Consider the following 24805-nt stretch of genomic DNA (forward strand, 5'->3'; position numbering starts at 1 on the left):
CCCCATTGCCCTTCCCCATTCCCATTATTGCCCCATAGGGCTCTATGGGAATGGGGAAGGCGTTAATTACGGCACCGCAAATTGCGGTACCGTAATTAGCTCCCTGGTCCCTTTGCGGGTTGGTTTTTAACGCCTGCAAAAAGCAAAAGGGACCTCTTAGTAGGGCGGTAAGGGTTTACCGGTACCGGTAAAATACTGGTACCGGTAAACCCTTACCGCCTACCGTGTAATGAGGCCCTTAGTCTTGTGTCTCCCAGAGGCTTAATCGTATAACTTCCAGAGGCTTACTCTTATGTCTTTCCATGCTTCATTTTATGTCACCCTGAGGCTTATTCTTATGTCTTCCTGAGGCTTAATCTTATGTCTTCTGGGCTTGATTTTATGTCTCCCCAAGGCTTAATTTTATGTCTACCCTAAGCTTAATCGTATCTCTTCCCAGGGCTTAATCTTATGTCTTCCCGAGGCTTAATTTTATGTCTTCCTGAATCGTTGTTAAGGGTAAAGTATGGTTAGAAGTGCCAGGTTTTTAAGTATATTTAGAAAGCAAGATGTTCTTATAGACTATGAATTGGATTAGACAGGTCTGTTTAGAGGCTAGTTCAGAGAAGAAAGTAGCACTCAGGGGGAGGTGAATCCTACTGAAGACACATTGGACTGAGCATGGATGATGCTTGGTTTGCTATCTGACCTGTATGGATTGTGGGAATTCTGGTCTAATACTGTGAATAGCCCAGTAAGCCATGCCAAAAGCCCGGAATCTGATTCGGTGTGTGATAGGGAGCGAGAGGAGGGCATGGAATGCAGGAGAGTGATGGTCTTGTGTGCCTAGCCAAAGTACTAGTCCGGCTGCTTTGTTCTGACTCCATAAACTGGATGCAGACAGCAAGCCAGCATGGCCATGTATGCACATGTGCACACTGGCAGATTCATGATGAGAGACCACTATGGCCATGAATGCAAGGATCCTTTAATGAAACACAAAAAAGGGAACATTCGTCTCGGGGTTGTTGTGAGAGCATTGTATGCCCATCCATTTTGAGTGTTTATCTTCGGCTTTGAGAAGATGCAGTGCAGAGCAGCGAGCCATGGCAGATCCTGCCCTACCTCAACCAGTCGCCACTCCTCAGGGAGCCCACCACATGCAGGACAGACAGTCCTACCACAGACAAGCACCAGATGCCCCAGTTCAAAACGTATCTTGTATAATAACTAGACATATTTGTGTTGTGTGTTTTGTATACTTGATCAGACACATTGGATGTGTCCTTTATCGATCGCTTTGTTCCAGCTTTGTTTATGACTTGTCTGTACTGGATCATTCTGTCCATTTCAAGTAGGGCCACTGCATTGTTGAATCAGTTTGGGCACAGCCTTCTAGGAAGTGTTTTGATAAAATTCTGAAATTGAATAAATACGTGTTTGAAGAAGTGTAGAAGATAAAGTCAATAAATGACACGTTTTCTGAATGTTAAAAAGCTGAAACTGACAGATACGAACAACTGAGCAAATGTGCTCCTGTTAAGAAAGCTTGCTGTCAAAAATAAATCCAATGCTTTGTTCTTGATCCCAAAGAGAGAGGCCAAGTGGAGAAAGATACATAGACACAGAAGTACAAGCAGCGAAAAACAGTATTTCTGCTTTTTAAATTGTTAGATGTACTTTGTGTACAATGCCTGTTTGAATTGGATACCATCTTTCCTACAATTTAGATAAAACGTTTGTTAAAATTGTCGAAATGCCTTGACTTTGTGTGTAGGATCTGTCTTTACAATGTGTCCAGGGGCTGAATGACACTTTGTTGGGGCGATCTTGCATCATCCAGTGGGAACTGGAATGACAGCTTGGGTATCCCACCCTGTAGGGTATCCCCCACATGAAAGCAATGTTTACTCTCAGCTTAGCTGCAAGCTTGCTGATGATCTAAGTGTATGATGTTCCCTGTTTGCAATACGCATGGATCCCACTCTAGACTGGAAATGGTCTACCACTGGAATAGCTCGCCCCGCTCCCCTAGGCGTTGCTTGAAGTGGAGACAAGTGCATCCAGCATTGGTCTGCCCAGCGCCTATATCAGGGCTAGGAATAGTCCTGTATTCATGGTCATGCTCCTTGACTACTCGTGGCCTCCTGCACTAGCTAGCGTCCAGATCATCAGACTCTCTTATCAGCCCATGTTACCCTCCGCCAAGAAGCCTTCGAGACCCTTAGGTGTAGGTGTACCCTCTTTGGAAATCACGCCTTATCTCATAAACACCTTGAAGTGCTATCCTGGGGAGTCCTTGCAAGACCGGTGTGCTGTGAGCCTCCCGCCCGTGTGCAAAGGCCTACTCTGTGGAGCGCCCATCGTTGGCATTGTTTGGAACCAGTTGTCTTTCCGATAGCTTTAGGGAAGAGCCTCTCATAAGTTCAATCTTCCGCGAGCCAGCAACATTGGATACTGCCTTTTTGGGGCACAAGCCTTGTTGTCTATAAGGTTCCCAGCAGGTGGAGATTTGCTGCTGCATAGCAACTAGTACTGTCCTAGCAGACCTTGCAGAGCTTCTCGTCTGGTGATAGTTGAGGAATTGCAACACATAGCATTTGACGCGCACTCTAATATTCTACATATTTGAGAACTGGTTGTATCCTGTCAAGAACACCTTCAGCCTTGTGGTCAGCGCAAGCGCTGTCCTGGTTTTCATGTACACTGTTTTATACCATTGATTTGGGTGGTGCGACATTGCTGCAAAGTCCTAGGAAGGTCCCAAGAGCAAATCTTTGCCCCGAGAGTACCTCTTTGTGCGAGACTACATCTTTGCCCCAGGAGTACATCTTTGACTCGTCTGTTTTTCCATCGACTGCCTTGCTTCATGGACAATTGAATGGGGACGGTGAGCTTACCCCGACGTGGAATTATAGCAACTCAGCTCACTGTCCAAGTCCCATATCTAAGAGACTACTAGTGACTGTAAATTGCGCTTGCCAGTTGCATTTCCATCACATTCAAGTATGATCAACAGATAGGTCTGTACACTTAGTACATAGTCATGAATAACATTTATTATAATTTGCTTTCTTCCGATCACAGCTGACACGTGTTTCAACACAGGGTCTTTTTCAAGGCTGATAATTGAGCATTGTTAATATAATATCAATTATACCAGTGTGTGTTGACAATATAATTTGTATACATGAGAATTACACATACATACCAGGGTCATGGTTGGGGACAGGTAAGAGAGCAAACAAAATCAAAAGAAAAAAGAAAATTAAAAACTGAAATTCAGCAAGAATGAGCTAATTGTCATACTTGACAGAGGTTATTCCTTATGACACCTTGCTGAGTACCAAAGGTGGCAATTAGCAATTAAATGTTAGTTCTGATATGGATTAGGTGAAGCACCCAAGATCCCTGCATATTGGTTGACCAAATAGTGGTTGGACCGTTTGGTTAATGGTACACCCATGCATTGTGCCAAAGAACGCATAGCTGATAAGTAACATGAATGATTATAATGTGCTTTGCAGTGTCTTTAATATTCTCTGGGGAGCATAAGTTATTATCAAGGTGATACCCAAAAAATCTGCTTGCCATCGCGCATCTGGTGAGCTATCACTACATAGGCTCACCATTTGTAGCAAATTGTAATTTCCTGTAAATCCTATTGAGCAAATACATTGCCAGTCATCTGAGATCTGAACTGTTCCAAACTAGATATCATTTGTAAGAGACTACTAGTCTGCAGATCTCGGGAGGGTAGCTCAGCGGCAACGTGCTCGCCTTGGAAGCAAGATGACACGGCGCACCAGGAGTTCGATCACCGGGTCCGCGCTTAACAACATCTGGGTATTAAGCGCGTTATAAATAACCTATTATACCGTTTTAGATAGCTAAAGAGTATTGTGTAGCTTACGCTTACCTGTAGTGTTCAGTGGAACACGTGCTGAACTGCTTTTTTTTAAACTGCATTCAATAGTGGAATATATTTTAAATGTAAGTCCTATTTTTGGTATTGTTCTAAGAAGAGTGATCGCTTTGTACTCGGATATCTTTTATTACCCATAGCTTTGCTAAAGTACCATTTTATGATCTTTCCCTGTGTGGGATTATTTTATGAGGACCTGGTAAGACCTTATTTATTTTTTAATATTGCTTTTTTGTGCTATCCCGTATTCTGAATCTGCCCATCCTCATTGTACAGGGTACAATCTGAGCGTTCAGCTTCCCTATCCAAAGGTGAACCAGGTGTCTTGAGAAACCCTTGCTTGTCTATACATTCTGGGTTTCAAATTCTCAGGCATCCTAAGTAAGACCACCATTAGTCCTCCCCAGGTGACCCTCAGGCTTATTGGCCAATTCATGGTCTCAAAACAGTGACAACGTGATTATACCATCTGGAATAATAATTTCTATTTTGACTAGTATTCCTATGTTCCACAGCTCCACCTTCCTTGAGAGGATTGCTCCTTTATAGAACTAGGATCAGAATGTAATGAATAAGCGCTAGTTTGTTGTCGATTGTGACAAATCTCAGAGTATAGGATAAGTCAAATAATGCATGAGCAACTTTTAATTGGAAAGGTGTGAACAGTTTTAATTCTCCTTAGTGAGTCCAAACAGCCTCAAGGTTCTCTAGTCTACATACACATGCAGGATTCATAGCGAGACTCATGACCCTCATCTGCATCTTCACAGTGTCCAAGTAAGCGTCAGGCTCTGCCTTCTCCAGGCTTCCATCAGCCTCTTCAGAGCATTAGGGGAGGTGTGGAACTCTGCAATCTCCAGGCTTCCATCTGCCTCTTCACAACATTAGTGGAGGAGTGGAACTCTGCAGTCTCCAGGCTTCCATCCGCCTCTTCACAACATTAGGGAAGGTGTGGAACTCTGCAGTCTCCAGGCTTCCATCTGCCTCTTCACAACATTAGGGGAGGTGTGGAACTCTGCAGTCTCCAGGCTTCCATCCGCCTCTTCACAACATTAGGGGAGGTGTGGAACTCTGCAGTCTCCAGGCTTCCATCCGCCTCTTCACAACATTAGTGGAGGAGTGGAACTCTGCAGTCTCCAGGCTTCCACCCGCCTCTTCACAACATTAGGAGAGGTGTGGAACTCTGCAGTCTCCAGGCTCCCATCCGCCTCTTCACAACATTAGGGGAGGTGTGGAACTCTGCAGTCTCCAGGCTCCCATCCGCCTCTTCACAACATTAGGGGAGGTGTGGAACTCTGCAGTCTCCAGGCTTCCATCTGCCTCTTCACAACATTCGGGGAGGTGTGGAACTCTGCAGTCTCCAGGCTTCCATCCGCCTCTTCACAACATTAGGGGAGGTGTGGAACTCTGCAGTCTCCAGGCTTCCATACGACTTGTCACTGATTCAGGGTAGGGGTGCAACTCTCATCAGCCTCTTTTTAGGCTCTGAAGCAGTGGTTAGACTCTGCACTCCCAAGGCTTCCTACTGCCTGTATCAGGGTCAGGATTGCAGGCAGCATCAACATCCTTTCTGTTCTGCTCCCAAACATCGACTTCCTGTCTTCTGTGTTTCTCACTGGGTCTCAGAGTTCATCCTGGTTTCTTTCCTCCAGAATTAGATCTCCTAATTTCAGCCGGCCCTGTTTTTCCCTTGGAATTCTGGGTATGATATCAAACCATGAGATGTAGATGGGTAGGGATAAGAGGCCTGTTTGACTTCTTGATGGGAAAAGGAATCGGAATCGAGTGTGAGATCACCTGCAAAGGAGTAACAATGCATTTGGGGCTGTGAAGGAAGCTCAGACTGATTATGTGGCCAGTTAGAGAAAAAGATTTAGTGACAATATAAGTGTCATCTCCAGCTTCCACAATTCTGTTGAACAAAAAGGCACAGAACAGTGCAAAAACCTCACGACAGTACAACACTGCAATAAAACCACCAACTTGTTTCCCCTAACAAGAACTCCTCAGTGTGAAAAAGGATTTGCGCTGATTGACATGTGTATAGAACTAGGGGGTGATAGTGGAACGATGAAAGAGGAGGGGGGGTGCGGTAAGGTAAAAATGACTAGTAAGTGCCACCCCATAATGTATGTTAAGCGGTAATAAAAGTCCTCTATTCAACACTGACTGCCCCCCATCCCCGCCATCCCAACTGAACCAGATATCTTTGAGTACTTGGTTCACCCACCAGAAGCATAGCTGTTTCAACCCACCCTTCCAGCAAATTGTGACATCTCTGCCCCCATACAAAGCTTCAACTGCCTTTGCCTGTCCCCACATACATCACTCTCAATTTTGCTGGTTACCACAATGTTTCCTTCCACCCCAACATGTTGGACTCTTTCCTTAACCCGAGCACCCTTTCACGCCTCAGTTAGATCTCTGTAGAGTGATCGGGAAACAGCAGTACCTTAGGACCTTTACATGTCACTTCCTTCTGCTTTGCCACTTCCTGGAGGGCCATCTCCCTCTCTTTGGAATGTCTGTAGACTGTCAGCACCACACCCTGTGCGCGCCTCTGGTAGAGAGACGCTCCGCATTCAGGACTTCCACTGCTTCTTGGTCATGATCCATCAACACTGTCATTACCAGGATGGACTGAGTATATCTCATAGGGCCTCAGCATGTTCTAGCAGGAGAAACCCAAAACCCTCAACTTTATCGGTTCTCCAAATGTTCGAACCCAATTCTAGTTCCTTGATAGCATTCTAGGCTTAGTTCTGGAATTCTTTTGCACCCTCCAGATTGCCCCTTTGGTATTTTGCAGACTCTTAAGGCTTTCCAACAGCCTTTTTTTTAATCCTGCAAGATCCATCTCATTGTATGCAATCCTTGGCTTAATCATTTTCAGCTTTGCTTCCAAGATGACAAACCTCCCCCTCAGTATTCAGGGAGAATTTCCGCTGGTCTTCAGTATGCAGCTTCATAAAGAAGACACCCCTTTTGAAGTCTCCGTCATGGGCCACATGAACATCACGGCCCACCCGAGCACTGCTGGAATGGGCAGGGGAGTGTGGCTGATTTATTTGGCAGCCGGACGTGAATGCCTCTTTTTGCTGATTATTGAGCTCAATGATCTGTGTATGCTGCTTAAAACAGGGGATAAAGTAGAGTTTCTATGTGTGACAGAAGGTTGGAAAGTGTCGGGTCCAGATGAACTTGGGGCTTCATTACAACTTTGGCAGTATTTGGTGGAAAATCTGCCAAAATACCACCAAACTCGATTACCGTTACCACCACTTGGCACAGCGGATTTATCGCAGGATTAATGTGATGGTAGTACAGTGTAATCCTTGGCTGCACTATGGACTCGGGCTAAACCTTCTCCCATCAGATCCATAATGTATAAAAAATCCTGTCACTACCATCCCAAACTCATAAGACACTTTTTCCCTTACCTCACCTACCCCAACAGAATTGCAGCTATTATGTCCATTGATATGTCGAGACTGGACTATACCAATTCCTTATACCTTGGCACATTGGCATACCAACTTAACAAACTCCAAAGAGCCCAAACGCTGCTGGCAGACTCCTTCTTGCTCTGGGACACAAGGATCACATCTCCCCGCTCTCCGCACCCTTGACTGGCTCCCTGTTGGACGAAGGGCAACTTTCAAAATCCTATGCATTACCCACCGAGCAGTGCACATGACAAGCCCAGCATACCTACAAAAGGAGATTACACCCTACCACCCATCACGCACCCCAAGGCCAAGCACTGCCCTCTTACTAGTGATTCCAGCCTCCAATTCACCAAGGATTGGAGGGTCTGCCTTCTCAACCTTGGCTCCAACTCTGTGGAACTCACTCACTCTGCACATTTGACACACCCAAGACTACATGGCCTTCCGCAAAGCTCTAAAAACATGCCTCTTTCCGTAAACCATGATTAGTAACCCACCAACATCTAGAATCACGACTTTGACGGCATTACATTGAAGAGTAATGATAGCCGGCTGACAAATGTTACAGCCGGCTGACAAATGTCCAGCCTGTCCTTTAGCACCATTGCCTCAGTGTGACTACGCTGGCACGAGATATCTCCTGTCCTATAACAAAGTATCCTGCTTAGACCTACCCTGCAACCCACTATAAACCACAACCAGATACCCGGAAAATGGGCTCCTGAGACGCATAGTGCTGAGCCTAACAATAATGACCCACTGACCAAGCAAACCATAACTTACTCCGGTCCTACCTATGAATCTACCTTAGAGTCCCGCTTCCGTGAAACATGAGGACGACCACTACCAGCTCATCCAGAATGTAATCCTGGAACAGTGGGCTCCTAAGAGTAAATCATCGACTCCAGACACTCACCTTTCCTACTGCTATGCCCACTCTCTACTTCACACCAACACACAATAGAGCGCAGCTATACCCCTCGATCAATTTCCGCTTAGCTGTACACATACAAACAATACTCCATGAACACCTCAACATCTTGCTGGAACCCCACGAAAAAATTGGCCTAGCTGCACACATAAATGTCCTACACAGGCCTAATGCTGGCAGAGTGCAGTCTCTGAGACCAACCACCAGACTGCACACATTCAACTGATCTCTCACTACCACTGCAGCTAGTGTTGGGATGCAGCTACCATCAGGCAAATCACACTGGCTGCACACATATTGAGTGCACCCAAACACCTTATACTACCCTACTCTCTCGACTGACCTGGACTACGGTCCCCAACGGCGTTCAACCCACAATCGCTTTGAGATCATACCAATGCTATATAGAGCGCTATATAAATGCCAAATAACATAACATAACATAAATTCTCATTTTTGGAGTCCATAGGACTCCATAGGGATTTCTGCAGGGTCACCAACGAATTTTGATGGTAAAATTGAAGATTTACCTCCAGGATTTTGCTGGAGGTCTATCCTTCACTTTACCTTGAAACTCATAGCACAGCGGTGTGGTAATGCAGCCGAAATGCGATCGTAATGGAATTCCCACCACGTTACAGCTGTTTATTCCCGCACTGCCTTACTCATAATGATGGTTAGTTTTTGGCTTTTTGTTTCTACATATGTATGTTTGCAGGAGGGAGTTTCTGCAGCCACCCAAAGAGCGCGTGGAAAGAGGAAATGAGGTTACTGGGCAGACTTTCCCTGGGGTGCAGTCTGGATGAGGGGCGTCTCTTTACCAGAGGCGTGGCTGTCAGCCTCGAAAGATTGTGGCTATCTGGCGTAAGGTAAGGGCTTAGAAGTCGCAAAGGCACCTGGGGACTCACAGGATGCTAAACCTCTTCTCAGAACACACAGCTGCTAGCTACTTTCTCATTCTGTGACTAGGAGGCTATGAGTTAGGGGAACCATGTGCAGATCATACAGCGGCTGTTGGGGGATTCTTGGAGAGGAAAGTGATACTGGAGTTGATGCTTGGGAAAGACACAGGGCATCATTACATGTATGGATGTGTTTCCATGGATCTGCGTGAAATAACCGAGTTGAAAAGTCCGACCACCAAAAGTTTGTATTTTTGTTTGTTTTTTTTTCTTCATTTTTTCGCTTATATATATATGTGGGGGGAGACCCCTCACAACCCCCCACCTTACACCTATACATTTTTATTAACTCTACACCACCACCCCCACATATACATATGCGAATAAATGGGGGTCGGACTTTTGGTAGTAGGACTTTTCTACTTAGGTAATTTCGACCTAACCTGTTTCCATCGGGTATTAGCATACTTGACCTAGAAACATTTGACCTTTTTCTCAGTCAAACTTAATTGAATGTATATATGGGGGTGGGTAAGGGTACAGATTACGTTGAGGGGTAGTGGGGAGGGAGGTTGCAGAGGGACACCCCGTGTTGTAGACCGAAAAAAAGGTAAAATAAATTTGATCAAAGGTGATTAGCTCAAATGTTTTAGGTCAAATAAACCCAACACTTCCACCGCCATGCTCATTTACCATGAACACCACTGGTTTGGGCGGTGAATCCATCAGATTAGGAGTGGTAGTACTGTAGTGTTAGCCCCATTCATAGGCTCCCATAAGACTCCCTGGGGGTTTTGGAGGATATGCTGCAGGTGATAACGTGGGAATTTGGTGGTGCAGTAAAAGTGGCAGTCATTCCGTTTCTGGTGATGAGGCCTTCAGTCTCATCCAGCTGCTGGTTGTTGTTCTCTGGCCCTAGAGACAGTCACGTACCTTTGCAAGTGGCTGATCCTTTGATGCTTTGTGAGCACAGGTACCTCGGCCGCATCATTTTGGAGATGTCTATGTTTTCAAAACCGGGCCAGGCCTTGATGCCATTAGTGCAGGCATCCCTCTGTTACAGATGAGAGAGATAAAGGGGGAAATGATTAATCTGGGCCAGAAAGAGGGAACAGGACTGGCAGGGTGGATGGAGAGATGAGGCAGTGACACAACAAGAGGGAGGTGACATTGAAATGAGGGTTTGGAAACTCGAGAAGGATAAGCGTTGAAGGGATGACCAGGGCAGGTGCAGGAGGACATTATCATGATGAGAAAGAGTGATGAAAGGAAGAAGAAGAGAAGGCGAGGCGAGGAAAATAGACAAACATGAAAGCAAAGATAGAGAAGGAACGATGAAGCAATTGTAAGATGCCGCAGCAGAGCAGGAGGGACAAAGCATGACAAAGCAACAGAGACAATGGTCGATCTATATTTATAAATGGATATTTGCAAAAGAGGCTGGAAAAGGAGTGAATGAGCAATAAAGGAAGGGAGAGGTAGGAAACAGTAGAAGGGAACAGATACTGGAGGGAAAATGACATTTTACTTACAGACAACACATGCACACACACACACACTCTCTCTCTCTCTCTCTCTCTCTCTCTCTCTCTCTCTCTCTCTCTCTCTCATTTCCCCTCTCTCTCACTTCTCTCGCTGTACAGACACACATTCTAAATGCACACGCTTGGGATACTGACAATCTACTTTGAACAGGAAGAGAACCACACAAACCAAGTGAGGAGAGGTCGGTCTCCCTTTATGAAACCGAACTCCCACTTGAGCTTAGAACCGACCAACCCTACCCCGCATTCAGGCGAAAACTCCTAGCATGGCTATGGTCCAATCATGCCTAAACCCAGCGCCAGAGGTACCTCCCTTACCCAGACAGCGCACCATACCTCCCGCCATCCGCATATATGCCATCCCACCACCAGCAGATACTCTAACTTCTTCTCTCAGTAACCTGATCACCTACTACAGTCAATTGAACTGATGTCTATGTCTGTACTATAACCTGTATATAAGCCTGGTTTGTATATAAATACTGTGCATGTAAATCTTGTATATTTATAACAATGTGTAACTAAGCTGATAAGTGTCCTTGTAATGCTTGCGCCCAATACCTCCCGGTCTCGGCTGCGCCATATCAAATAAACAAACAAACAAAGCTTCCGCGAGTACTTCTTGGCCCCAGGGATTGCAAAGAATTAAAAAACACCAGGAATGTTGTGGGCTTTTTGCAGGGTTCACCATGGCAGGAGATCATGATCAGCAGTGGGTAATGTCAGCCTCACAATAACCTGTGAATCTGGGAAATGGAGCAGCGGCACGGGAGCATGCAGTGCCCCGCGCTTTCTGCACATGAGTAGGTGGAGCATCTTCAGGATACATAGCTATTACAAGGAAGAGTAAGCGGGCAACTACACCCTGACTTTGCAGGAATTAAGCATTTACAAGCTGAAGCCTGGAAAAGACTGCCCGAAAATAAAGAATGCATGTAGATGATTGCATGGTCCCGATGTGTAGTTTTGAGTCCATGTACGTTACATTTGGCATTATGCCAAGTGGGATTACAACGTTTTTGAGATTTCTGTAATTATGTCTGTCCTGATGAAGGATTTTGTAAACCATTGAAGGGCAAAGTTATACTTCCGTGCAGCTGAAACACAATGGAGCTAATTTTCCACTGTGGCGTAACATGAATGAAAGCCGTAAAAAAGCCTTGAGCAAGGCTTTAATGCCTTCCATTCATGCCTCGCCACATTTTCAATCACTTGTATGGCAGAGAGGCGGGGCAGAACGCAACTTGCATTTCCGCCGGTCACTTCGTCTCCACCATACAAATACTCCAGCATTTAAGCCTTCTGCCTTAATGCCAGTAAGACTGAGATTCTTCTCATCGGCACACCCACTCTCTCCTTCCCTGCAGCTCTCTGGCCGGCCTCTCTTGGCCCTCTTCCTGCCCCCACCTGCAAGGCTAAAAACCTCAGGGTCATCTTCGACTCCACACTCTCCTTCTCTACTCACATCTCTGACGTCTCTAAGAAGTCACACTACCAGCTGCACCTCCTCAGAGGTATTCTTCCTTTCCTCTCCTTCCCCCAGAAGCTCACTGTCTCCAGAGCCCTGGTTCTCTCCAGGCTGGACTACTGTAACAGCCTCTACCTAAAACTGCCTGCCTCTACTCTCTGGCCGCTGCAACTTATCCAGAACAGGACTGCGAGACTTGTCCTTGGCCTCAAGCCCCGGGATCGAATCTCTCCAGGACTGAAATCTCTGCAGTGACTCCCAGTGGCTGCGAGGATTAAGTTCAAAACCCTCTGCATTGTCCACAAGGCCTTCTGGGGCATGGGGCCGCAATACCTTCAACTCTCTCTTCCTAAACATCTTCCTTCTCGAGCTCTTCGCTCATCCGCCTCCAACTCCCTCAGGGTCAGTCGCTTCTCCAAGCAATGAGTTGGTGGTAGATCTCTCTCTTCGGCAGGGGCCTTCTTCTGGAATAGCCTTCCTACCTCCCTTAAACTTGAGGAGAACCATCTCCGGTTCCGGAAGCACCTCAAAACCTTCCTCTTTGCTTCTGCTTTCTCTCACCCTCTCCCCTGCTGAATTCCTGGCTGATACTGAACTGGTTACCTGGCCACCCTTCTGATCCCGGGACCAGGCCCCACCAGTTGCACACCTGCACTGCCTCCCCAGCAACCCTTGCACCTGGGGACTGTTTTCTGTATCCCTACAGTCCCCCTACCAGCACTTACGTATGCACTTACCTTGCACTTGCCACCTCTGGCCGTTTACTATCTTATTTATTCTACTATCCCATGTACTGCACTTTCCCCCCTCCCTTCCCCCTTGCAATTTTCCCTTTCTCCCTTCCCATGCACTTGCGCGATCTGAATTACACTGGGCCTAGTAAGATCTTTGTCTGTCTTCCCCTGTTCCCCCTCCCTTGCCTCGTCGCACCTTGAAACACTTGTGTATAGGCGTGTTATAAATGCCATATCATATCATATCATGTCAGTGCAAATGCTGGGGATCCTTTTGGGGTCTGCCGGCATTATGCCCCAGCATAAAGCAGGCAGACACCATAGGGATCCATTAGCATGCTGCTTGCTAATTGTAATTGTACATGCTGCTTACCATGCTTGTATGGCAGGTAGTGACCCACAAGGAAGAAGCTTGACACCATCGACCCCCTCAACAGTGAGAAGCAGGAAGCCCTGAGCAGTAGATCTCCCATGAGCAAAATATGCAAGAGCCATCACTTTAAATGGAAGAGCATCAGTTGGTGCTCAACAGTAAAGTTTTGCTGTATATTTTCACAAAATCGGGGCCACCAAGTGTAGACGTCTACATCAAAGCAAAATGCCTTGGCATCCAGATGATCTGAACCCAACTCGCTGGACAATGCTCTTTAAACTGTAGTCAGAAGGGTTACCGTATGCCTTTCCTGTGATTCCTCTCAGGGCTTGCAAAATCTACTCACACACTTGCATTGGTGAGGAGATTTTATGAAGGGTTGAGTATAAGTTGCATGGTACTCGGCCTTCCTGGCGACTACGAGGATGTTGCAAACCTTTATTTGACATGTACTACATAGAAACTTTGCAGCAAATGACAAATATAAGTTTCACTGTGCATGGCTGGCCTTTGGCTGGCAGCATTGCACCAAATATGAAGTGTGCGTTTGGTGACATGCACCATTTTATAGCGAACACATGTAAAGGTTTTGTCACCCATCACCATGGGGCGAGTACATTTCTTTTAGGTCGAGTATGTAAACTAAGGAACTTGCCATGTAGTTCTAGTTGGATTTTTAAGAATTTACAAAGCATGCCTCGAATACTTCAGACAATCACAAAATAAAGAGAAGCAGAAGCTGCAACACTGTGCATATGTCCAGCATTAACAATACATTGGAGGTGCACAATATGTTGCACTTGGCAATATCACTACACATAAGGCTGACATGAAGACAGGACCTCCTAATGAAGACAGGAGGTAGTCAGTGCTAACCAAACGCTCCATTACTGGCCTCACAGCTTGGCTCCTGCCCACTTATAATATGGAAAGCTAAATGTACCTCAGATGTGTATTTACATTATGACAGTGGTGCAGTGTTCATCCACAAGAACATGGTATGCCTTTAAATGGAATACATTCTGCATATGATGGCAGACAGGGGGATGGATCAATATACCTGACACAAAGTTATGGTAGTACTCTTGCATGGGAGCTAATTTGGCTACCATAACGGCTTACAAGAAAATTTCTTCACACGTGTTCTATTTTATTATAAAATGTCTTAAAGGGTTTTACAAATAGCTCCACGCCCAGTTAGGCAGCCATACAAATCCTGGAAACTGAACATTGTACTATCTGGGTGATGGGTTTGTTGGGCTGAACGTCATACATCCCACACTTGAGAGGAGACATAAGTTTTTTAAAAAAACATAAAATCTTAGCCTAAACCAAAGGTCAAAGGTCTAGAGCGCAAGCAGATCACACTGTCATTTCCACCATATCCCTTCACTGAGAGATAAATAAGGAATAGCAAGGCACACATATATAGTTTGGGGGTAAGAAACAAGTAGCCGGTAGTCACACGTTGAGAGCCAGTTTAGCACAAGCAAATATAGGTCCAAGTGAGTAGGCCCCAAGAGGCAGAGAGCACTTTAGCCAGAAGAGTGAGCATTTCTTAGAGAGAGCAGGAAGTAACAGATCCAGACGACATGCACAATGCACTAGCCTTTCTGCTAGCTCCCTTAGAAATAGAAGCGATAGTAGCCAGCGAAACACACACACAAATAGGTGCATTTATAGGTAAGCCTTAAGCCATGCAAAGCATAGAAACGACAGAGTAACATAGAGGCAGAGGTTAGCCCAAACCATGCATGCACAAACACCACGCGTCAGCAAATACCAAAAGGAATAAGAAAAACTTCAAGCAGTTATATGAGTGTGCATTAGAAAACACGAAGAGTGCAGAGGTGATACACGATATATATATGTACATATTAACACTTTATAAGTACATAAAACATAGTGTAGGCCTCAAAATTAAAGGTAACACATAGGCCATTTAGACTATGGTAGACCTCAAAACATCATGGCTAGCTTTTAAACAGCAAAAGGCATCCAGTTCCAGTCCCCACATGAGGAACGTGTTGGCAAGGCCAGCAGCCTTGAACACTATGAAAAGTCGGCCAGCGATTGGTTAAGAGTAGGAGGTGAAACTGTTTCCCAGGCACAAGCAGCACTACAGATTAGGGCGCATCGTCAACTTGTACTCCCTAAAAATAGATAAATACTCCCAAAAAATAAAAATAGGGAGTAAAAATACTCCCAACAGAAAATAGGAAACAGACACGTAGAACCTTGTGCTCCTGTTTTCACCCACAAAGCTCCACGGATATGTTTGGAGCAGTAGTGCACATGGTACCACAGGAAGAAACTACTATTATTACTGCCTGATAGGAAGAGGTAAACATGACTCTTTTAATGTGTATGAATAACTAGGTGCAAAGGAATAATTATTACAAAACATTTCCGTTTTCCAGTGAAACATTTTTTACCTGCTTATAAAATACTCCCATTGGTAATTGGAATTACATTTTTACTCCCTAAAAAAACATTTTTCTCCCATCTTTAAAAAATAGGGAGTAAAATACTCTGACTTCAAAATCTTATCTGGAGCACTGACAATGAATGTTATATTATTTACTTCAAAATGGTTTAGTCTATGCAGCTGGGATTCAAACATCCAAAGTGCACACCTGACCCGTGTTGAATGCCACTGCTTAACCCTTGAACTTTCCACCCTTGCGATACCTTCTGTGATTGATACAGCGTTCCCCCTCGTGGACTTTCTTATTGTATTCCTGCCAATGTTTGATTCACAGAAGGAAGATGCAGAAAGAAATCTTTCAAGAGGACTTCACAAAAGAGCAAAGAAGCGGCAGTCTCCACTCAAATTGAAATCCGAAATGAATGCACAGTTCTGTTATTTTAGGTAATGACATCAGCCATGTTTTCTGAAAAATACAGCAAACCTTTTTTGCCAACTCAATAGTTCCGCTCATGGACAAGACTGGTTCTCCTGGTTAGACGAGCGACAGATCTGCCGTCATTGCCTAGCTTGGGAATGCAATCATATCCAGTGCAAAGCCTGTCGAAATTTCAAGTATACAATTTACAAAGAAAAAGGTTGTGCTGCCAACCCCATGAAAACTGGAAAGGGCTTGGCGCCAGTGTTGGAATAAAGTGGGTATGTACAATAAATTAGTTATCAACGATATTTAACTAACCTTCTGTAATTTAAACACATTTTCGGTGCAAACTGTATGCAATCCCCCCGCATGGATCTCACCAATGAGTAAGAAATGTCTGATATGACGCTACCTGGAACATGGCTACACTCTGCCAACAACCTCTATGCATTATAAAGAATCTCCCAATTGAGTATTCCAACAGTCCAATTCCAAGCATATTCCACAAATCAGTCAAGTCCAAGTTTCAAAGACATGTTTCATCACATTCAAATATATTCAAATTGATGTGATTCCAAGATAACATAAATAAATTGGTAATTCGAAATATATACATTTTATCATAAATACACAAGCCTCCAGATAAATGTCATACCAGGCCTTTTTATGCATTACCATCTTCCAAATATGACACATTTTATCTTTCTATGCATAACTTTTTTCGCACCAATTGAGAGCAGAGGTCACTGGAAAGGGCAGGTGACTTGCCAGAAGCCAGAACACATGCTTTGATTCTTATCTGCATGGATAAAACTGCAGGCCATGATGGAGCAGTTCAGTCATTTTTCTCCAAGCCCTGTGCTCTGAGCTTGTCCGCACACAGAGATGAAAAGGGTTTCTTTCTCTTCAGCTGCTGCTGTGTTTTGTGTCTGGAGGAGAGTGGCATTTTGCATGCATATTTATTTTCCTAGCATTTTAGGATTGTTGAAGTAATGAGATGGACAACGTAGTTACTATTGGGAAGCATGCTTTAAACAAACACATGTTGCCTTTTTAGTGAATGCTTGCAAATGTATTTTTCACAGTTCCTGGGTTGTGTGCATTTCCTCATAAAGTTGCATCTATGTGGTGTGTACAAAACATGAATGTGTAGGAGAAGATTTTCCACAAATGTAATAATTAGTTTGAAACCAGACATCTTTGCTACACACCTGTTTTGGTTATGCATTGCAATGTTCTGTTTGCTTGTCGCATAGTATTTACACTCTTGCTGAGGCAAATTATTTTTACTCTTACAATTTAATTTTGTTGAAACAGTGTATAAAATACATTTACCATAACACCTTATCTGGGGCACAGATTAGTATTCAATGTCTAGTTTAAGGGTCCATTAAACCTTAACTTAGAGTGAACGTGGTAAATGGAACTATACGTTGTCAGTGGCAGCAGGGCCCCTGCTCTAGGGTGAGTGATTGTCATTGCACCAATAACAGGGATTACAGCCTCTTTCAAATCTTTAAGACTACACTTAAAACATTCAAAATCAGGCTCTCCAGCCAGTGTAAGCGCTGTTGCAAAACAACAATGAAATGGTTGCATTTGCAAATGAAATAGAAACTTGGCAAAACTTGCACCTGTAGTGGTAATCCAGATAGGCATTTAATTTTGTATGTAGTGCTTCATGCAGGATTCCTCCAACTTCTAAGCACTCTGATTACTATTAGCTCAGTTGATAGTCAGTTTGCTGACTTCTGTAGAGTGTATGGCTAACTCGGGACAGCCAACATTTGACAATGAGAATTAGATGTCGATTTAAGCATTGAGCACTTGCCTCTCTACGCTATCGTATCACAAAACTGGCACAAAACTGGCAAACCATTAAGAGCTACTAGTTCCAGTAAATGAGGGCTTTCATTAATCATCAATAGACAATTCTGCTATCAAACCTCAAAACACATAATACAAGTCATGTTTGCTTTACTGTGTAAGTGGCCAGGTCTGCTTGTGTCTTAAATATTAAAATATATACAGAAGTGATCAAATTTGCAGGCCTTTGTAGAGGGTTTATGGTACACAAACCATGTGTTGTTCTAAGGTTGAATTCGTTGTATTTACGTTTGCTAAATTCCTACTATGTGGAGTTTTTCTAATACCGGAAGCTGAGTTTGCCTATATCGCCATCAATTAAATATTAGTTCTATCTACAAAGAGTTTGCACTGCAGTGGTAATTAACTGTTCCTGTTCTATGTGCGTGGTGCTCCCAGTGCTGTTATGCTATTCCTAGTCTATGTGGGGAGAGCTTCGATCACTTTATCCTGTGCTGGGCAAGTACTTTGTGAGTGGATTTTCTGCAGCAAAGCATATGCTGTTCCCATTCAATGTGAATATATCTTGCATTTTTGATGACCTTCATTTACTTGTTCAGTGTGGGAGTACTTGCTCTGTTCCATCCCACTCAGTTTCTACTCTATGTGAGGGGAACCTGTACAGCTATGACCAACTTCACTGTGGTAATCTTGTACTTTTAAGACAGGATAATCGACCAAGGTCCATGGCCTGGCTTTTCTATATTAGGAGGGGAGTATTTACTTTTGAAGCCTATGTTGCACCTGTTCTGTAGACCCATTCCTTACCTGTGTGGGTATCTCCTACCAGTGCTTAACTTACACTGATCCATCCCCCTGTTCTACATGTTGACAGCTTGCACTGCTGTTGCCCTGATTCAAATGTTCTGTTTGTTTGAGTGAATTGCGATCAGCGCCTACTCAAGATGACCCGTTCTGTGTGAGCGAAACGTTAAAATCTTTATGCTGCTGTTGTACCTATTTTTTGCATGCAGGGAAGCTTGTGGTGTTAGTGCTCATCTGCTCCATTCGTGAGAGGGTGTTTGTTCTACTGCACGCTGTGATTTATCTGTTAATTCGAGAGAAACCTGCTATTCTGTGATGATGTGGAGCGCTGCTGCATAATGATTTCCATACAGTTTTAACTTTTCGGATGCGTCGGCTGGATTTTCACTTACTTTTTTACTCTTTTGTGGAGGACAAAATCCTGTTCGTACTCCTTTGAAATTGCATTTACTCTCAACGTTTAAAGATAGGGAGTAAAATACTCCCACCTCAAAATCTTATCTGGAGCACTGGGCACAAGTCAAGGGAACATAACTTAATTAGATATTGCTATCAGAAACGGATTCCGTGAGCGTAAGGGTGAGAATACCGCGCAGGGATTGGCTGCGAATAAGAATGCTTCAACCTAGTTCCACACATTTGGCAAGTGAAACATATAACTAATATGTGTCCTATGAACTACCAAACACAAAGTTACAGCTTTGGTGGGAACAAGGCCAGATGCAGAGATATGCACAGGATAAAGTCATTCAAACAGAAGAGGCACATTGCCCCCTACGGGAAAACATCCACCCAGGAGTGGAAACAAATACACTGGAGCCCCAAGAGAGCTCAGTATGCAGGATTAAGGAAAGTCCAAAGACATCAGCTCCACACCAAAGATGCAATGAAGGTTGTACATGAATTAGTGCACACCAGTGAATTATAGAACTGGTTTTAGCAACAAGATCATACGTCCATACACAGTTAGAAAACACAAAATCCAGACAGGTGCATGGTCCCAGAGCAAGGGGCCAAGGAGCACATCTCATGAGGTCATACACACAAACCATGAGAAAGTAAGAAGAGGAGTTACATGTTTCCAATTAGAAGGCGCAATATTATGCTGCCTTTTGACACAGCTCGAAAGGTGAGAACGGTAAGATGGTGCCAACGTTTAGTGCTCATGAGAACAGGATGCGCACAATACAATTGTTGCCACACTGTTCACACCTCACAATTTCATTGGTCAACAGTCTCCAAAGCGGCCTGGCCCAGGAAGGCCAAAGGAGCTCCACCAATCAAGCGCCAAGAAACATATCAAACATGTACAATCATTAAGTCATTACTAAAAGGTAGCTAATATAATGCCCACAAAGGTTAGGATATGTCAATTGGGGTAGGCATTGTATAGATTCCCCTATAGAGCCCTCTTGGCTGACCAATCAGCGAACAGTACTTTCAAAGTACTCTGAAACCATGTTCTCTGATGTCACTCCACTTTCTACTATAAAACACAAACACCATCATTTCGTATTGCTCGTTGAATGGTTTTTGGTTGTTCCCAACCGCGGTTGGATGTAATACACATTTTTTATTTCTTGCTCCCAAGCACCTTATTGACTCATTGGACAACGTTTGTATTGATTTTTGGGTCTTACCCTACAGGTTCATATTTCCGCGCTTCCTGCAGAATAGACTAACAACACATCTATTTATGCGAAGACCGGACGCGAGTATTATGTTTCCTCTTTCTTTCTTTTTTCTTAAGCAGCAATGTTTTCCAAGCATCAATTTAGATGCAAACTACATTTCCCAATATGACCAGGGAAAATGAAAGAACAAACCATAATCAGACCATATGATCTAACAGTCAAGAAGATCCATGTTGCTACTATGATGTTATGGGTCACCCTCTTCCTCTTTCTTGCTGCTCAAGCAGCGGATACATAGTCTCATTTTTCTCACTTTTCTTAGATAGGTATTTACTTGCATATTTAGTTGCGCACTACGCCGGGGCACAGGTAATTACCTCGCTGATCGTTACAATTTCAGAGTCACAACCGACCGTTGGGAACTTTCTTTTGCAGACTGTTTTTTTTTTTCCACAGAACAGTGCTTGTTTCTAATCGACGCACGCAGCCGGTGTGCCAGTTATGAAGCCGATCACCGGCAAGTGCAGTCGGTGCCTAGGGAGGATCCCCTCAGTCGAGGGGGCGCTCCACCCCCTTTGCGAAAAGAGCCGGGGCCAGATGGTCAGAGAACCGTACCAGCATAGGGGGATATTCCTCCAGCGTAGGCGGGGCACTTCATTCAGCGGGCAGCGGTGGATCCAGAGCACTCACGCACTTAGCCCGGGGTGCTTTTGCAGTGCTCCCACTTCCGTCTCTCAAACCTCTACTCAAATGCTCCGAGCACCGTCTTAGAGTGGGTCCTGCCTGGCCTCTGCAAATCACCACACAAGAGAAACTTTTTTCCGTCTCTGAGTGCCTGCCAGACGTTTTTCAGCCACATTTTCCCTAAGACTGGTATAACAAAAATCTATATAATAAAAAAAGAAAGATAAATAGAAATAAAAAGGATGTCATCGACCAGGGCCTGGACTGGGCAGAAGAGCTCGATGATGACTGTGCTGGGCTTTTCAGTAGACTCGGCAGTGCACGAATCAATATCTGGAGGCCTTGCAACCCTACAACGCAGGTTGGATAATGTCAAGGCCCAACTTCAGGATTAGGAAAAAGAAGACCACCCAAATCAGCAGTCACTTATCTAACGGTGGTCAAAGTTGAATCCCATAAGCACGTGAAAACCGTGCAGCCCCCTTGGTAGGGGGGCCACACGTCCCAATTTTCCCAGGACAGTCCCGGGAAATCACCCTCTGTCCTGGGAGTTTTTAATTTTAAAAACCCCGTCCCAGGTTTGCAATGGTGAGTGCCTACGCTCCCTGTTTTTGCTGGGACCTGATTTCGTAATCCCGAAATCAGGTCCCTGCGCGAATGGGGACGTGAAATGGTTTTCACGCTCCCATTTCCTCCCCCTTCACCGCCCCGGCCACTCTCCTCCAATGAGGAGTGTGCCTGTGAGCACACCCCCTCCCCGCCCCGTAACAGGCCAGCGACATAGATGTAGGACTACAGTTTTATTTCTACAGTTTTATTTGTATTTACTTTAGTCCTACTTCTATGTCTATGGCGTGCCCCTTTTTTTTTATCTGGTCACCCTACCCTTTACTTTACTTTACTTTTAATGAATTTATATTGCGCAGGCCATGGACCTGCAGGCTTAAGGGCACAACATAACACAAAAAGCTACACAAACATGGCAGATCAGAAAGGAGTAGTATTACAGTATCAGATCACCGGTTTATAGTCATTACATCGAAAACAATAATGTCGAAAGTCAAAAAGTAGAAAAAAAAAATTTGAAAAAAAAAGTCGCATTTCTTTTTCATTACGTTTTTTATTCGAAATGGGGGGTTCCCCCCAAGCCCCCTTTTTTCTATTTTTTTTTATTTTACCCCTTTTTTTACTTACTAAACCCAAAAAATACATATAAATAACAAAATAAAACATTCGACTTTTTTTTTCGACATTTTGTTTTCGACATTTTTGTCTTTCGACTTTATTTTTTCGACTTTTTTGACTGCACACCCAGATCACCTTAGGCAAGCAACAATGTCTTCAATTTTCTTTTGAAAACATCAGTTGAATCAATGCCCCTTAATTCCAGGGGCAGGTCATCCCAAGCCCTATGAGCAGCAACGTAAAAGGCTCCCTTTGAAATCTTCGCGGTCCTACACCTAGGGATCATCAGAGGATCCTGATTGCTGGATCTAAGCGATCTTCCATGGGTTTTGTTAACTAAAAGATCCTGAAGGTACGCAGGCATTTTTCCCTGCCTACATTTCTGAATTATTACAAGTAGGCGAAACCGGATACTTGACTAAACCGAGAGCCAATGTAATGCTCATCTTGTCACTGATACATGGTCTCTCCGGGCGAGACCCAAAACCACCCGTACTGCTCCATTCTGGGTAACGTGCGGCCTATTGCGAACAGGTGTATTAATACCCACGAGCAGGCTGGAGCAGTAGTCAATTTTTGCTCTCACAATCGCTCTGGCAATTGTCTCTGCGTTCGCCCGGGAAATAAGGGGTCTAAGGTGGGCCAGCAATTTGATCTAGTACGCACAGGCCTATACCAAACTCCCAACATGAGTCTTCATGCTGAGGTGCTGATAAGAGATGACCCCCAGCGTCTTGGCTTTCCTAAGTGGGATTATTTTAGAGGCTCCTGTATGAAAACACTCATATGCTGGTCCCAGTTTCTGTATTAAATAGGGCGAGCTTACAATCATAAACTCAGTTTTCCCTTGTTCAACACAAGTCTATTGTGGACCATCCAGTTCTCGATCAAGACGTACATTTTGTTAAGCTGTGCCTCATCTATGTCATAATTTCCGGAGACGGGGATGACACACTGCGTATAATCGGCATAGTTTGTAAATATCACCCGCTCCTGTGGTAGCAGGGCAAAGAAAGGAGCTGTGAAGATATTATATAAACAAGGTGAGATACACGAGCGGTACCTCAAATCTTAAATCGATGGTCATAGCTTCTGCTTTCTTAAAGAATACTCTGCTTTCTCGATTGCAGAGAAAGGAGGAAATCCATTGGGCTGCTATCGGTGAGAAATTTGTGACCTCCCGCAACCTGGTGACTTCAGGGAATGATCCACCAGGTCGAAGGCTGCCGACAAATCCAACAACATCGGCATGGAGGCTTTATTCTTATCCATGCGATCCAGAAGCCTCGATTTTAATTCAAGAAGAGCCGTCTCTGTTCCAAACCCTGTCCTGAAACCCGATTGGTGGCAGTTCAAAATAGGGAATTTGTTCATAAACTTGGCGATTTGCATATATACCACCAATCCAAAAATATTAAAAGGAATGGGTTATTTGAGATTGGCCTGTAATTATTCAGAATATCAACTGGTAGTCCTGGCTTTTTGAGGATAGGCGTAACCCATGTACTTTTCAGGTCCTGGGGAACAACACGCTCAACAAAAGAAAGGTTAACAAACTTGCAGATAGCTTCAATCAATGTGGGTGGGAAGGTTTTTATAATAATGGCCACACAAGGGTCATCTTTGCATTTAGTAGCCTTCGATTGTTCAATAATAGTAGCCAGTTCTGCTGTGGAAGTAACAGTGAAGCTAAATTGTGGAATGGACGGGCACCTACTGAATGCCCTTCCAGAGTTTCCAATGAAAACAAAAAACAAATTCTGTATTTTTGAAATGGCGCCTTTATTTAGCATTTACGTTATCTATTTGTTGCAATGTTTGTCTTGCAATATTTTTGTCCGATGGTATCTAATTCCACGTTCTTCTTAGTTTAGTTCCTCAACACGTGTTTCCCCGTCTGTGTATCTGACGGTTCTTCAGGAGGTTCCTTTTTTGCCTTGGATTCTGTTAATAGTCACAGAAATCTGATTTGAATTGATGTGTAAAATTTCCTTAGTTAGGTTCTGTTATTAATCACAGTTCCACTTTAAGAGTTCTGTTGTTCTTCCTGGATTCTGTTAATGGTCACAGTTCCACTTTGAGAATTTGTATTTCTTATTTAATTTAATTTAGAAGTCACGAAATGTCTTGTTTCCGTTCTATTCTGTTGATAGTCACAGAATTGTTTGTATGGGTAAGTTGCTTCTGGAAAAGAAACCCACATTGAGGTTTTTAGCAGTTGTTATTCATGAAATTGCTCACGCATTTCTAACTGGTAGCATGTTAATTTTATAACTGACTGAGCATTTCTTTTTACAAGCGAAGGGCGGGAGAAAACTCTGTATACTGTTTTGCACAATAGCGTGATAGTACAACACAACTGCTGTTTAATTTTAGAGCGTTGTTGTTAGCAACAATTTTTCAATTTTGTTAAAGTTAAAAGGTACCTTGTATCTCTTTGTATTCGCAACAGGAAATGTTTGCTCAGTTCATTCGAAGCAGCCTTGGTCAAAGCCCGAATCTTGTCTCAGTTGCCTA

General features: G+C 44.1%; 1 protein-coding gene across 1 annotated transcript in view; it reads right to left on the reverse strand.

Moving 5' to 3' along the window:
* LOC138521860 (complement C2-like) overlaps positions 1 to 24805 on the reverse strand; it is a 261013-nt gene that overhangs the window by 20752 nt on the left and 215456 nt on the right. Inside the window, exon 16 of the mRNA XM_069635006.1 lies at positions 10120 to 10240. Within this exon, the coding sequence (XP_069491107.1) occupies positions 10120 to 10240 (121 nt within the window). The remainder of the gene's footprint in view (positions 1 to 10119; positions 10241 to 24805) is intronic.

Source organism: Ambystoma mexicanum, chromosome 13, assembly GCF_040938575.1.
Source record: "Ambystoma mexicanum isolate Mex_15411 chromosome 13, UKY_AmexF1_1, whole genome shotgun sequence".
Taxonomy (NCBI): Eukaryota; Metazoa; Chordata; class Amphibia; order Caudata; family Ambystomatidae; genus Ambystoma; species Ambystoma mexicanum.